The sequence below is a fragment of the Tetrao urogallus genome, assembly GCF_951394365.1.
Source record: "Tetrao urogallus genome assembly, chromosome: 5".
NCBI lineage: Eukaryota > Metazoa > Chordata > Aves > Galliformes > Phasianidae > Tetrao > Tetrao urogallus.
In genome coordinates this window covers 61010465-61023929 of record NC_136818.1, presented here as the reverse complement: position 1 = coordinate 61023929, position 13465 = coordinate 61010465, and the positions used below count along the sequence as shown (strand labels likewise).

At 47.6% G+C, this 13465-nt stretch overlaps 1 protein-coding gene across 1 annotated transcript; it reads right to left on the bottom strand.

The window, feature by feature from the left end:
- Positions 1-433: 433 nt before the first annotated feature.
- HMX3 (H6 family homeobox 3) lies at positions 434-1544 on the bottom strand (the record flags this gene model as incomplete). The annotated part of the gene is made up of 2 exons (XM_079536301.1): positions 434-1044; positions 1229-1544. The coding sequence occupies 2 exons, from the start codon at positions 1542-1544 to the stop codon at positions 434-436; spliced, it is 927 nt and encodes a 308-aa protein (XP_079392427.1).
- Between the last annotated feature and the right edge of the window lie 11921 nt (positions 1545-13465).

Genomic DNA, 13465 nt, shown 5'->3' with positions numbered 1-13465 from the left:
CGAGGAGGAGGAGCAGCGTGGGATCTTTTTTTTTTTTTTCTTTTTTTTTTCTTTTTTTTTTTTAATTATTATTATTATTATTATCTTTTCTTTGTTTCTTTCTTTCTTCCTTCCTTTTTTTTTTTTTTTTTTTAAATTTTTCTTTTGTACAAAATAAACCTAAAGCCACAGAGACCATCGCGGTGTGTGTTCGCGGTTACAAAAGGTGTGACAGCCCCGGGGTGCCCGCTTTCGTTTTCCTTCCCCCCCCCTCCCCCCCCTCCGCCCCCCCTTCCCCACTTTTGCTCCCTAATTATTTTCTTGTAACGCTTTTTCATTCTTTCCTTACCCTCCCCACCCCCGTCCCCTTTAACCCCCCCTCCCCGGCTCCCCTCTCTCCGCTATAGGGCCGCAGCGCTACTTACGGGCGGCTCCGCGCCGCTCAGCGCGGGGCTCAGACGGGCCGCAGGAGCGGTACGGAGGTGACCACGGGGTGGGAGTAATAAACGGGATGGGGGAAGGTGAGCAGAGGCTGCGGGCCGGGACCGCCGCCTCCCGCCGCGCTGCTCTCCGCGCCCGAGTTCTCGTGGTAGAGGATGGGGACGCGCACGATGCGCTGCGCGGCCGCGTGGCTGAGGTTGGCCGCCTCCAGCTCGGCCGCCAGCTGTCGCTTCCACTTGTTGCGGCGGTTCTGGAACCAGATCTTCACCTGGGTCTCTGTGAGGTGCAGCGAAGCGGCCAGGCCAGCCCGCTCCGAGCTGCTCAGGTAGCGCTTCATGTCGAAGGTGGACTCGAGCTGGAAGACCTGGCTGCGGCTGAATACCGTGCGCGTCTTCTTCTTGCGGCACGGCTTCTTCTCGGGGCTCTCCTCCCGTTTCTTCCAGTCCTCCGCGCCGCCCTCCTTCTTCCCCTCCTCCGAGTCGCTCTCCTCCAGCACGATCTCGGCGGGGCTTTTGGAGTCCCGCTCCTTCTGCTCCGCGTCCCCCCCCTGGAGCAGCGGCTCCGGGGAGTCCCTGTCGGTGCCCGACGCGGGGGACGAGTCCCGCAGGAGGGATTTCTCCGCAGCTGAACGGGGACAGAGGGACACAAAGAGACACCTTCAGCCCCGAGCTGCCCCCCGACGGGCTGCCGCCGCCCGCCCGCGGTGCCACCCCCGTCCCGTCGGGGATGGAGAGATGGAGGGGACGGATGGCAGGACGGAGGGACGGATGGGAAGGAAGGAGGGACGGAGGGTCGGAGGGAGCGGTACCTTCGGTGCGGGGCAGGTGAGCTCCGGCCGGCGTCAGCGCGTAGGGGTACCACCAGGTCTGGGCTCGCTCCAGGCAGTGCGCACTCAGAGCGAAGCGCGGCGCCGGGATCTCGAAGCGGGGAAAGGAGAGATCTCCCACCTGCGAGAGGGCGAAGCCGGAGCCGTCCGCTTTGCCCGAAGGGGCGAACAGAGCCCTCGGCTGCTTGGGGGCCGCTTTGGGGGGGTCTCCGTTGAGCAGGTTCTTGATGTAGAAGGATTCCTTGGGAGGGGGCGGCGGCGGCGGGGCGCTGGGCGGCTCCTGCCCGGTCTCCGGCATCCTCCGCTGCCCGCCCGCTTCCTGCCCGCCGCGGGTGGCGGCTCCCGGCGGCGCGGGGGAGAGGCGCGGCGGCGGCGCGGCGGGGGAGCGCGGCGGGCCCGGCCGGGGGCCCCTCGCATGGGGGGGCGGCAGCGCGGGGGGCCGAGAGGAGCCGAGCGGCACCGGGCAGGCGGAGGGAGAGCCGCGCTCCTCGCTGCCGCCGCCGCCGCCGCTCGCTGCTGCGTCAACCCGGCGCCGGATGCTAATGATGAAATCAAAATGTCATCCAAGTTAAACGCGGGGAGCACGCGGCGATTGGGCACGCACGATGGCAAATGGGATTAGGCGGGGAGGCGGCCGGGAGGAGAAGGCTCCGCGCAGCCCCTGCCCGCAGCGCCGCGGCCCCGGCCCCCCTGCGACGTGCGCCGCCGCGGCGGGAGGCTGCGAGCGCCCGCCCGATCGTTATTGGCTCGGCGGAGTCCAATTAGGCAGCAAATGAGGACGGGGCTATTAGCACAAAGGGATCCCGGCTCCGCCGAGGCACCGCGGGAGGCGAATGGCACGGGCCGCGCCGCGCCGCCACAAAAGCGGCTCTCGCCCCGCCGCGCCGCCGCCCCGCCCCGCGTCCGCACCCACAAAAGCCGCGGGCGCAGCCGGGCCGCCCCGAGCAGCTCCGGGCCGAGCCGCCGAGCCGCGGGCCTGACGCCGATCGGGCCGCCGCTCCGCCAACTTTCCGTGCTTGAAACGGCTCCGGCGGCCGCTGCGCGCCCCGCACGGACTGACCCCGACCCTGAGCCCGACCCCGAGCCCGAGCCCGACCCCTCCGCCCCGCCGGGCACGCGGCGCCCTCTGCCGGGACCGGGAGCGGGAGGAGGCGGCCCGGGCTGCGCCGGGTGCGCTGCGGGAATCGGCACTGCGGGGCACTGCCGGCCAGGGACTGAACCGGGACGGCCTGAGGGCAGCGGGGTTCGTGTTGGGAGAAACGTCGGGGGAGGGATGGGGAAGGGGAAGGAAAAGGGAAAGGAAAGAAGGAAGGAAAGAGGAAAATAAAGGAAAGGAAGGAAAGGGGAAGGAAAGGGAAAGGGGAGAGGGGAAAAGGGAAAGCAAGAGAGAAAAAGGAAGGGGAGGAGAGGAGAGGGAAAGGGAAGGGAAAGGAAAAAAGAAGGGAAAGGAGAAAGGAAAGGAAAGGAAAGGAAAGGAAAGGAAAGGAAAGGAAAGGAAAGGAAAGGAAAGGAAAGGAAAGGAAAGGAAAGGAAAGGAAAGGAAAGGAAAGGAAAGGAAAGGAAAGGAAAGGAAAGGAAAGGAAAGGAAAGGAAAAAGAAAGTAAGGAAAGAAAGGAAGAAAGAAAGAAAGAAAAGAAGGAAGAAAGGAAGGAAAGGAAGGAAGGAAAGAAAGAAAGAAGGAAGGAAATAAATAAATTGCCACAGCCCCTCAATTCTGGTGTGCTCTGAACGTTTGGGACACACATGCACATCCACCGCACACATCTCTCCTGGCACAGGAGCTGTAGATCTGAAGGTGGGTGTGCGCAGCTCTACCTGTAAATGTTTTAATGCCCTGATCAAATAGAACGGATTTCTGGTGCTCCTCCTGCTGTTCCCTCTCAAAGACATGCACCTGCAATTCGAAGTAACATCTTTCATCTGAACCAGATCTCTCACCGGCTGTGCTTACGAGCTCTCTGTAGGAGTTCTGCATCCCCCAGAATATTTGGGGTCATGAATCCATGTTTGCAGCCATTCCTGTCATGGCAAGGAGCAGTTCAGATGAAGAGGGAGGCGCAGGAACAGAAGATGATTGTATGATTTCTGATCCTAAGATCAGCAAAGCACATCCTGGGGATGGGGGGTCATCCAGGTACAGAAGTATGCAGGAATACTCTCTTCCTCTAAGCATCTGTTTCATTTAAGGGCACCAAAGTAAAGCTTATCAGGAATTTGTCAAAGCAAGTCTGTTGCAGTGGGGATATTCTTCAGTTCTGGACTAAGATGCACGGGCAGGAAGCGGTGCAGGGGGCAGCTTCAGGGCAGGACTGTCGGCTCCTAATCTGCCTATGGTCCCTCAGGACCAGCAGCCACTCACAGGGCAAAGCAGAGCAGGAGAGACAAACGGAGACGGTCCGCGATGACGCTACAAGGAACGGTCACTTTGCAGTTCTTTATTCTGCATCAAAAAAGGGGGAAAAAAAGAAAACAAGAAAACAGTCTTTCTGTATCCCTTTCTATGTCCCTTTCTGTGTCCTTTTTTATATCCTTTTCTCACTCTTTTTTTTGATTTATGCCCCCCAGCAACAGCTGCACGTGAAGCCCGATGCTGAGGGACCCATCCCTGAGCCCAGGGGGTTTTGCTGCAGTCTTCCTTCTACTTTTGTTTCCAAACCCACACTCATCCCACTCCATTGTAAACAGATGATTATTATTTCATTAGTGTTCCAATTCAGAATTAATTGGCTAATTTACACATGGATCAATTGTATAAATGCGATGTTGGTGATAGGTGCTTGATATGATTTAAAGTAATTGTTTATTTTCCAGGTTTGGCTTGCATTGCACTGCAAAGTGATTTATCTCCTTATTTATCCTGTCTCAGTACCGCCTCTTCTTTTTCATTATTCTTCTAAAGAGATGCACTCCTGCTAAGCTGAAGCATGAAGCTGCGCTGTGATTTCTGTAAGCTTTGCATCTGCTTTTCCTCTGGCAGGAGCTTTCTGACAGCAGCAGGACTGTCTGCACAGCCAGTCCCGTGCTCTCCTCCAGTGCTCTGCAGCGTTTTGCCCCACGACTGCAAGGAAACAACCATCCATCAAAGCAGTATTTAATTTCGTGGCTAGCTTTACACAATTTCTTCCATTGGGAGGTGCCTCACAGCATCGGGTTTGGACATTTGGGGGGGAGGAAGGAGATGAGAAAGCAGTTAGCAGTTTGCCCCATGCAGATATATTACTTACTCAGGCAATTGAAATGAATTCTCCTGCTATCAGATTGCAGAGCTGCCGTTCCGCTGCCCAGGCAGCTAAAAACAATTCTGTGAGTGCCAAAGATTAACTACCACAGACTTTGAGCCACGAGCGATGGCTCTCCCTTTCCTGCTGCAAATTGTTACGCACCATCAGGGCTGCCGTCAAATCCGAGTTACTCAGAAACACCCCATTTCTCTGCCACTCTTTCAATTGCTTCTTGGTGGAAACAAGAGGTTACCCAGAAAGCGGATGCTACTTTCTCATCAGAAGAAATGCCTGCTGCAGGATGTGTTTTTGATAAGGATGTTTTATTCGAGGCTGGAGAAACTGCAGGCGAGTTATGCTTGGTAACCCAGTTCGGGTTTTGCTTGGCTGAGTACAGAGGAGTGTATGCAATGTGCGTGGAGCAGGAGGTATTTTGGAACAGTTAAAGCTGTTCCCTTATTATGCCTTACAATGACATTTTTGTTCCTTTAAACTGAAGGCCTTGCAAGTATCTGCTTTCTGGTGGTTTCCTGGCAAGCCGAGTGTCTTTCCTGACAAATATTAGAGTGTCCATTCTGAACCTGATTGCACCGTTAATTTGCGAGTCTTTTATTCTGAGGCCCATCACAGCCCTGCCTCTGACTCACAAAGATACCATTTTTACAGGAAAGCAGAACAATTTCCAGGCTGTGACGTTTCTGTGAAACAAGCTCTGTGGAAAACTGCCATGTAATTTGGAATAAATCCGCAGGGACAGAACTGATGGGCAAATGATGTGATCCAGCTACAGTCTTCATTCCATACAGCACCACACACTTGCTCTATATCAGACGATGCCACGCTCTCTGATCATCACACACTCATACAACATATCCTTTGCTTTTGTCATGGCGACTTGCCCTCCAGTCCAGTTTCTAGAAAGGATGATCATCTTTGTGTTGACGATGGCCGTGTGTGCACAGTTTGTCACTTTCACAAGTGTGCTCACAGAAAAGAGGTCAGCTAAACACAGTGGAGGAGATCTCTTGTGAAAAATACCATAGGAGGATGTCAAGGCAGAATATAAGCTGCTCTTTGGCATTTCATCTAAGTGAACTTTCTTGTAGCTCGTCTTACTTGTTTCAATATAAGGATGGGAATATCCAAAGAACAACAGATAAATGGCAACATTGCAGCTTGTGCTTCTAAATCTAAAGACTGGTGTTTACATATCAAGCCATAAACTCTGAATTATTTTCTATAGACTGGGAGAAAAAAAACAGTATAAACTGTGTAAACATCCCAAATTTCTTTGTGGTCACAAATTACATGTTCATGAAAATCCACGAGCATCCTGGAATCACACCTGAAAAGCGCTGAGTGTTTTCAGCTCCTGCTGAAGTCATACAGAACTCCAAAGCTGTGTGGTGAATGTTGTACTGGGCTGACTAGGAAACAAGAGTTATAAACCATATCCAGCCTTCAGAACTCAGATCCAAATTATGCATTTGCTGGGAGCCAGCAGGGAATAGAATAGATCCAATGTTTGTGCGCACAGCCGCTGAACAACGTGCTGTTTTAGGAGTCCTTAAATAATCATTGATTTCAAAGGTGTTACAGCCCATTGACTCAAAAATCAGCTGCTTATGAGGAGTCTCGCGTTCCTATCTGAGATCCCTGGCAGTTGTACAAGAGCTGTGCTGAACACACATTCCAAATGCAAGCTGTGTTTTGGACTTTATTAAAAGATCCTGTGGTCATCCTAATTTCCCTAAGCACTTTCGTTATAAATGCATGGAATTCTGAGCCAGCTCGTTCCAAGTCAGCAAATCCCCAAAATAGCTCTTGGTTTTGTAAAATAAGTGAACGATGGGGCCATTTTCTGCTTCAGCAAGAGCTTCTATGTCAAGACCTCTGTGTGGTTTGCACTTATGCATAGATCTGTCTTACCTGAGAGAAGATCAGTGGTTCAGGAATCCCAAGAAGCACAAGCGATGTGCACACTGCAGGGGGCTCCTTCTGCCTCTTTTGGCTGGGGCAGTGAAAGGACATCTCCTCTGCTCAGGCATTCGTATCCCTCCTGTGGCTTGCAGACTCTTCTGCCTATTCTGCAAAAGAAAACAGGGGAAAGAAGATTTCTGGGCTTCTTTCCACATAACGTCTCTGCACATTCCAGGACAGAAGTGTTATCCTAAATAATGAAGTTTGTTCTTTCTGCTATATTGCTGAAAGTCCTCAGATCTGCACTGTAAAGGTGTTAGCACCAGAGGCCAAAAAATGACTGCTCTGGGCTGAGTTCTTTCCTTCAGAGTCAAATTCCAAACATTCCTTCTTTGGGTCAGAGGTACAGGTTTATGTAGCGTGCACTGATTTTTCTTTTACATGGTTGAAAAAACTAAAGATCTATTAGAAAGGCAAGCATTACACTGAAAATGTTTGTAATATACTTCAGTCAAACATAAGCAGTACATATCAGAAATTCATTGTTAACAAACATGATTAATGCAATGTTATGTGCCAGGACAACCTCAGTACCAGGAAGAGTTTATTTAAAGGCAAACAAACAAAAAATCCACAAGTTTTTATTAGTATCCCATGATTAGTCACAGTAAACTAGATCCTCTCTCAGGAATCCCTGCACATAAGCAGTATGTCATACCATTTCCCTGCCCACATGGTCCCTTGGCAGTGGATCTATAATGATCCAACTGCTCTGAGGTATACAGTACAGTGCTAATGATGTTTGGAGTGAGCATCGCTTGGTTGGTGGAGAGCAGGACTAAATCCACTGCTGGGCAAACCCTTCAGTGCATGGATGCATACTCAGCTTCATCAACAGTGCAGCCATTGTGGAGCAGTTAGAGACACCACTGTTTTCTGCACAACAAGAGATGTTTTTTTACATTAAGCCAAGGATACTCGACCAGTCCAGCCTTACACCCCAGAATGGTGGCTTGAAACTGCTTCCTCATATAGAGACAGAACAAAGCTAGTTAGGAACCAAGGATGATTTCTTCACCTAATCTAAGGAGATATTTGGCTAGTCATTAGGGACCCACAAAAAAAGAACAATGCAAGGGGACAGTATGATTGGCTCTGACAACATGACAGAACATCTTGTTCAAGCCAGCAGGTAAGACAAATAATTGTATTACAAATGACAGAAAGTGGAACACTTTCAACATGACATACGCGTGAAATGCAATATCTGTAAGCACTGCTGGGTATCTGCAGAGCAATAGAATTGTCGAAATAATAATCCTAATGTATTAAGCAAGCACTAACTGTTTCTCTTTACCATCCTGATAAGTGTTCTTACTGTGTGTTGTCCTCCACAGAGCATGAGATCTCAGTTACTTGTGTAATGCTGTCACAAAAAATTACTTTTAATGTATTTTCACCTTCCTCTAGATCACTCTTGTCTCAGATATTTCAGTCAGGAAAATTACATACAGTACACATCATGCTGCCACGAGGAGTTCATTATGTATTTTTGTGCCCGAGAGCTGCAATGGAATGAAGAATGGAGAATGTGGTAAAAGACATTAGGGCAAACATGCAGATGATACTTCTGTTTTTATTTTATTTTATTTTATTTTATTTTATTTTATTTTATTTTATTTTATTTTATTTTATTTTATTTTTCGGGGGGGGGGGGGGAGGGGGAGAGAGAGGGGGGCTGTTATTGGCAGCAATGGTTTGTATGAATGAGAGGATTAGACACTGTCTCTCGAGTTAGAGATTTTGATTTTATTCCATTCTACTGACTATGCTTGTAAAGCACTGAAGCTGATCAGAGATTGCAGAACACTGATCAGAATTTCCAGATGTCCTTGATAACGCCCTTCACCTTCCTAATAAGCTCTGAAATTATAATATATCGATTGGAATGCCTTGCAGCAGCATGACACACAGAGCATTATTGATAAGCAGCCCTGAATTTTCAGGTGACAAACAAGGGCGAGGGAGGCTCGCTAAAACAAGAATGTGAAGCTGCCACGATGATCTTCACCATGAAAACTTGGGAAATTCTTAGGAAAACATTTTTACTTTTGTCCGGGAAGATTTCAACACTGATTTGCGGAGAATGAATGTAGTTATAATGGTGATACAGTTGCAAATGATGATAACAGCGATAGCGATAACACGAGAAATAGCAGTAGGTACGCTCTGCCAGCTCGCTCTCTCCTAGGAGCGGTGCCTTCAGCACCACGGACAGCGCCGGGCGCTCTACTGCCGCATTCGGGGTCGGCGCCCCATCGCGCACGACGGGAGATGGGAGCAGAATGAGGGCCAGGGCTGACACCAAATCGCTGTGGTCCTGGGGGTAGAACGGAGAATTCGAGACTTACTGCCAGTGTAAAAGTGTTCTGTGCAGTGTTCTGCGCAAGAAAATTGTTAATTGCATATAGAATCTGATATTACAAGCTAAGAACAAGACCCTTCGTCTGCTATCATCCGAGCCTTCACAGGCAAATTCAAGAGAATTACGTCTTGGTTTATTTTAATATCAAAGCATTGTATAAGAAGACAAGGAAATCGTTTCCCTTTCCAATAGTGCTGGCGCACTGCCCTGTTTATTCTCTGGCTGGTATTTTTGTTCCTCTTAGAGATATATCAAAGTTTATGTAGTAAGTGTGACTTGGAGGAGATGGAAAAGACATTGACAATATTAATTGTTTCATAAATACAGTCAGATGGGATATGTTTTTTATAACCTTGGTTTAAACCTTGCTATTGAAAAACCAATACCCTGCCATTTGTTTATACTTTTCTTGGCATACAAGGCAGATATATTAGAGTGAATGAAGCTAATAAAAGGCTACAGGCAGCATTTTCCACACTCAACTTTTAGGCATGGCCTCTTTTTCAAAAGAAAACTGTCTTTTAGTTTGGAACATTATAACCATTCGGTCTCTCTGTTAAAATAAAATAAAATAAAATAAAATAAAATAAAATAAAATAAAATAAAATAAAATAAAATAAAATAAAATAAAATAAAATAAAATAAAATAAAATAAAAATGGATGAATTAAACCAGAAATTACAAAGGGCCAAAGAAAATGGACCCTCTGCTTTTAGGTGAGCACTTCTTCACACAAGCAATCCCACTGCCATCATAGATCTGCTTACATGAGCAGCTGCCAATACAGAGGGATGAAGAATCCTATCGGACAACCCAGATGTGTGAGGTAGCTCCCACAGAGGCTAAAGATCAGCAAGAAAAACACTCCTTTCCTAAAGAAATCTTATTTGAATCCAAGAAGTTAGCTGCAAAGCAATGGGTCTTGAATGTGAAAAGAAGAGCCCCAAACTCTCCCAAAGGCAGTGCATGACTCATTGTTTTAGACAAGGAAATGCTCTGTGAATAAATTACTGGAGATCTTGCAAATGTTTTTACCCAAGCAATGGTAAAGTCTTAGAAATCTATTTGCACTGCAAGCAATTTACTTCTTACAGACTTTTTATTTCATTTGCACCACATTTTAGTCTCCAAACAAAGGAACAAGCAGGTGGGTTTCACTTTGCTTTCATTTCTTAAAATATTTTTATCACATTCTTTCCAATGCCGCATGCAAAATAAATACAGTACTTACACATATTGTAAACATGAGCTTTCATGATCTTGTGTTCTGTTAAATTAATATGATAGAGCTAAGAAGACATATAGCACAGCAGAAACTGAAGACTAGAAAATAGAAACTGCAGTGAAGGAGGAAGAAATTGGCACGTCACCATTCAACAGTCCTAGAAATTTCACAGAGCTGTGTAAATATGTGCTATGCTACAGAGCATGAGAAAGCTCCACTGCAGTACCGAGGTACTGCTAGAGGACACCGAGAGCCTCTGTAATCCTTAAAACATTTGCCATAGAGAGTTTTACCTTGACCATGCACAGGGAGTGTGAAGCCTGACATTCTGGTCTTCCTAACAGCTGTGTATGGAGCATCTCCTACAACCTCAGGCTTCTGTGCAGATGAAAGGTCTGGTCCTGAAGAACAGGCATAGAATTCATTACCAGAGGGAGCACGAAGGTACTTTCTCTATTTCATTTCAGCTCCAGAGCAGTAGAGGCTTTTGCCCAGCAGCCATACTTATTTCATAACTCTTCGTTGCTCAGAACCCAGTAAATCAAGAATATCTAACTTCTTCTGTATATCTCAGGTCCAGAAGGTTTTTAAGGACATGTTGGAGAAAACTAAAAGCTAGCTGAAGAACACAGAGGAAGAAAAGCTGTAGTACTGCTTGGGGCCACCAAATGTCAAAGCCTAGCAGTGCCTCTTACTTGCCTCACAAGGAGTGGGAGATTCTGTGCACACCCAGAATTCAGCACTACCTGGGTGACTCCCTTTCGTACATGAAGAAAGCAGTAAGAATAAATGTTGACTTGAAGGTGCCTTCACTCATTGCCAATTGCTTGTCAGAGCTTAGCATTATAATGTGTGTACTACATGTACCTGGGAAACGACTGAAAAGACCCCTTCGATCTCAGCAGCACCATTCACACTATTTTTTCCTGAGAATCAGCAGGCACTGAGCAGACTGAGAGAAGAACATTTGGAGAATGCACGTTTTGAAGAGCCGTGCTTTGCTGCAGTTTCATTCCCAGAGTGCCACAAGAGACAATGCTCAAACAATGGCCTTTCCCAGTGTTGCTCTACAAGGCCTCCATAGGAAACAAGGGAGAATTTCTCTTCATCAGTACAGAAGCAAACATGATAACTGGAAGTCTCCTTGTAACAATATTTGTCTTAGTCACGTTAATCTCGCCATTAGAGTCTCATTTCTAGTGCTGGCATCACGGAAAGGAATCCCTGCCATTCATGGCAGCAAAGCTCACACAGAGGTAAGTTTTTTTGTCACTCACAACACCCGTTGAGCTAATCTCAACAACACATCCAAATTCCATTTCCAGCAATGCATGTGTTTGCCCCTCTCCTCAACCTGCAAGTTCTAATGGCTCGCAATTAAATAAAAGCCTTTCTCATTCCCATCTCTCCCTTCCATCCTCCCTCCAAGGCTATGGCTTTAATTTAGCCCCATTACATTCTTGTGGCAGCAGACTGTTATGGCAGGCAGCAGGATTATGACTCATCATGTACTGTGGGAAGTAGTGATCATCCAAAAAGCAAACGGAGGTGGGCAGTGAAGGAGAAATCACTTATGCAAATAGAAATATTTTCAATAATGATCAACAGTGTGAGAAAGAATATAGGAAAAATTACATTAGACAGAGGAGCTTCATTTTTAAAATGTTCCCTAAGTGCTAGAAATCTTCCCATCTTCATTTTTTCCCTTAAACTCTGTCATTTGTACAGCCTATTAACCTTTAACTTTATGACTATCCTAACGTGAAATACTGGCAGCATTTAAGTCTGAGAATACTGGAGACCTACCTTCCTGGCTGGCAACAGAGGTGAAACGCTTTCTGTTATATCAGTCATTTTTAATATCAGTCATATACACGCAGCATCAGAGACACTACTTTTAGATTCACATGCTGGCGTCACTGTGATAAATGTTCTACAGACTCCAACTGTTTTCGGGGGTCTTAAAGATTCCTTCCAGCCCATCCTCTCACAGATCATCACCCTAATTGTAGCATTCGATTCTGTTGGAAAGTAAGAGAGAAAATCAAATTAAACCACGTCCTTCAAAATCCCACTTTCCAAGTCTTGAACAGACAATATAAAATTAATTATTTGTGTTTACAAGAGCTCCTGGGGAGCTGAGCCATGGCTGGCACTTCACGGTCTGAAGCACTAACCCAGCATTACTCTGGCCCTGCAGACCTGGTAGTCTGGATGGGGCAGGGAAAGAAAGGGTGATTAAGTGACTTCCAAAAGGTGGTGAAGACAAAGTGGCTCATCTGTGTGGCATGTGCTGGGGCCATATTGATTATAACGGCAGCAGAGGATGTAAGCAGCTTAATGTGGAGCTTGTTTGGTTTTAATTGTTATCATCAACTCAAACCACATGAGCGACAAAGGCTGCTCAGACCTGAAAATGGGAACTTCTGTTGTTCATAACTAAATCTCAGTAATTAAGTGGCACCCAATGAATACGGGTGTTTACAGCAGGGGCTGATTGGAGGCAGCAGCTCACAGAGGTGTGCGCTCAGCCTGGGACTGAGGATGGGAGATGTCAGGGCAGCTCTCAGCAGCTGCCTGGTGCCAGGGAGTGCTCTCCTCCAGGGCTGGGCACAGTCCTGCCTGGGTCAGCTTCCCAAAGGAGATCTCAACTAGAAAGAGCAGCTGAACCCGTAACACCGACTGCTGAGAACATTCTGCCTCCAAGATGAACTGCCAGAATTTATTTATATAAAGTCTTCCCTTCTTCCCTTGCTCTTTCAGACTCAGCAAACCTTCAGAAAGCTCAGTGGGGAGTGCTGAAACAAGACATAAAAGTGAGTTTGCCAGGCAGGAGCCTGTGGCTCTCTCCTTAATCAGAAAATACCAACGGCCATGCAGTGCAGATGGCTCAGGAGCCAGAGGGAGCTCGCGGCTGCATGAACAGCCCTGCCTGCTTCCCCACCCTTGGCAGGAGAAGCAGGAGGAGCAGGCAGTAGCACTGACCCCACAGGACAAAGGGCTTCTCCCCACCTTGATGCTGCACTCTCACTTTTCTGCTGCTCCCAAGTCCCTTGCGCTTTCCTCTTTTGTTATGGATAAGAGGGGACAGCCTTATTGAAATCCTGTGCAATGAACATTACCTGTATATATATCATCACACCGATTTCCACTGGACCAACTGCAGATACTTGCATCGAGTAGAACTTGCTTTAAAGTCAAGTGCCATTGACAAGATGAGTACGAATAGGAGGCACTAAATGAATACCTTAGGTTAGGCACCTACCTGCCCCTGTTTTCTTCCACTTTCTGCAATCAAGTTGTTCCCAGCTCAGAAATGAAACTGCAGGCTTACTTTTGGTTAGAAGTTCGAAATCAGCAGCCAAGGTTGGCCAGAGGTTATTGCAATCTTGCTGCAAATTCAAACAAGGAAATAAACATATACGGGC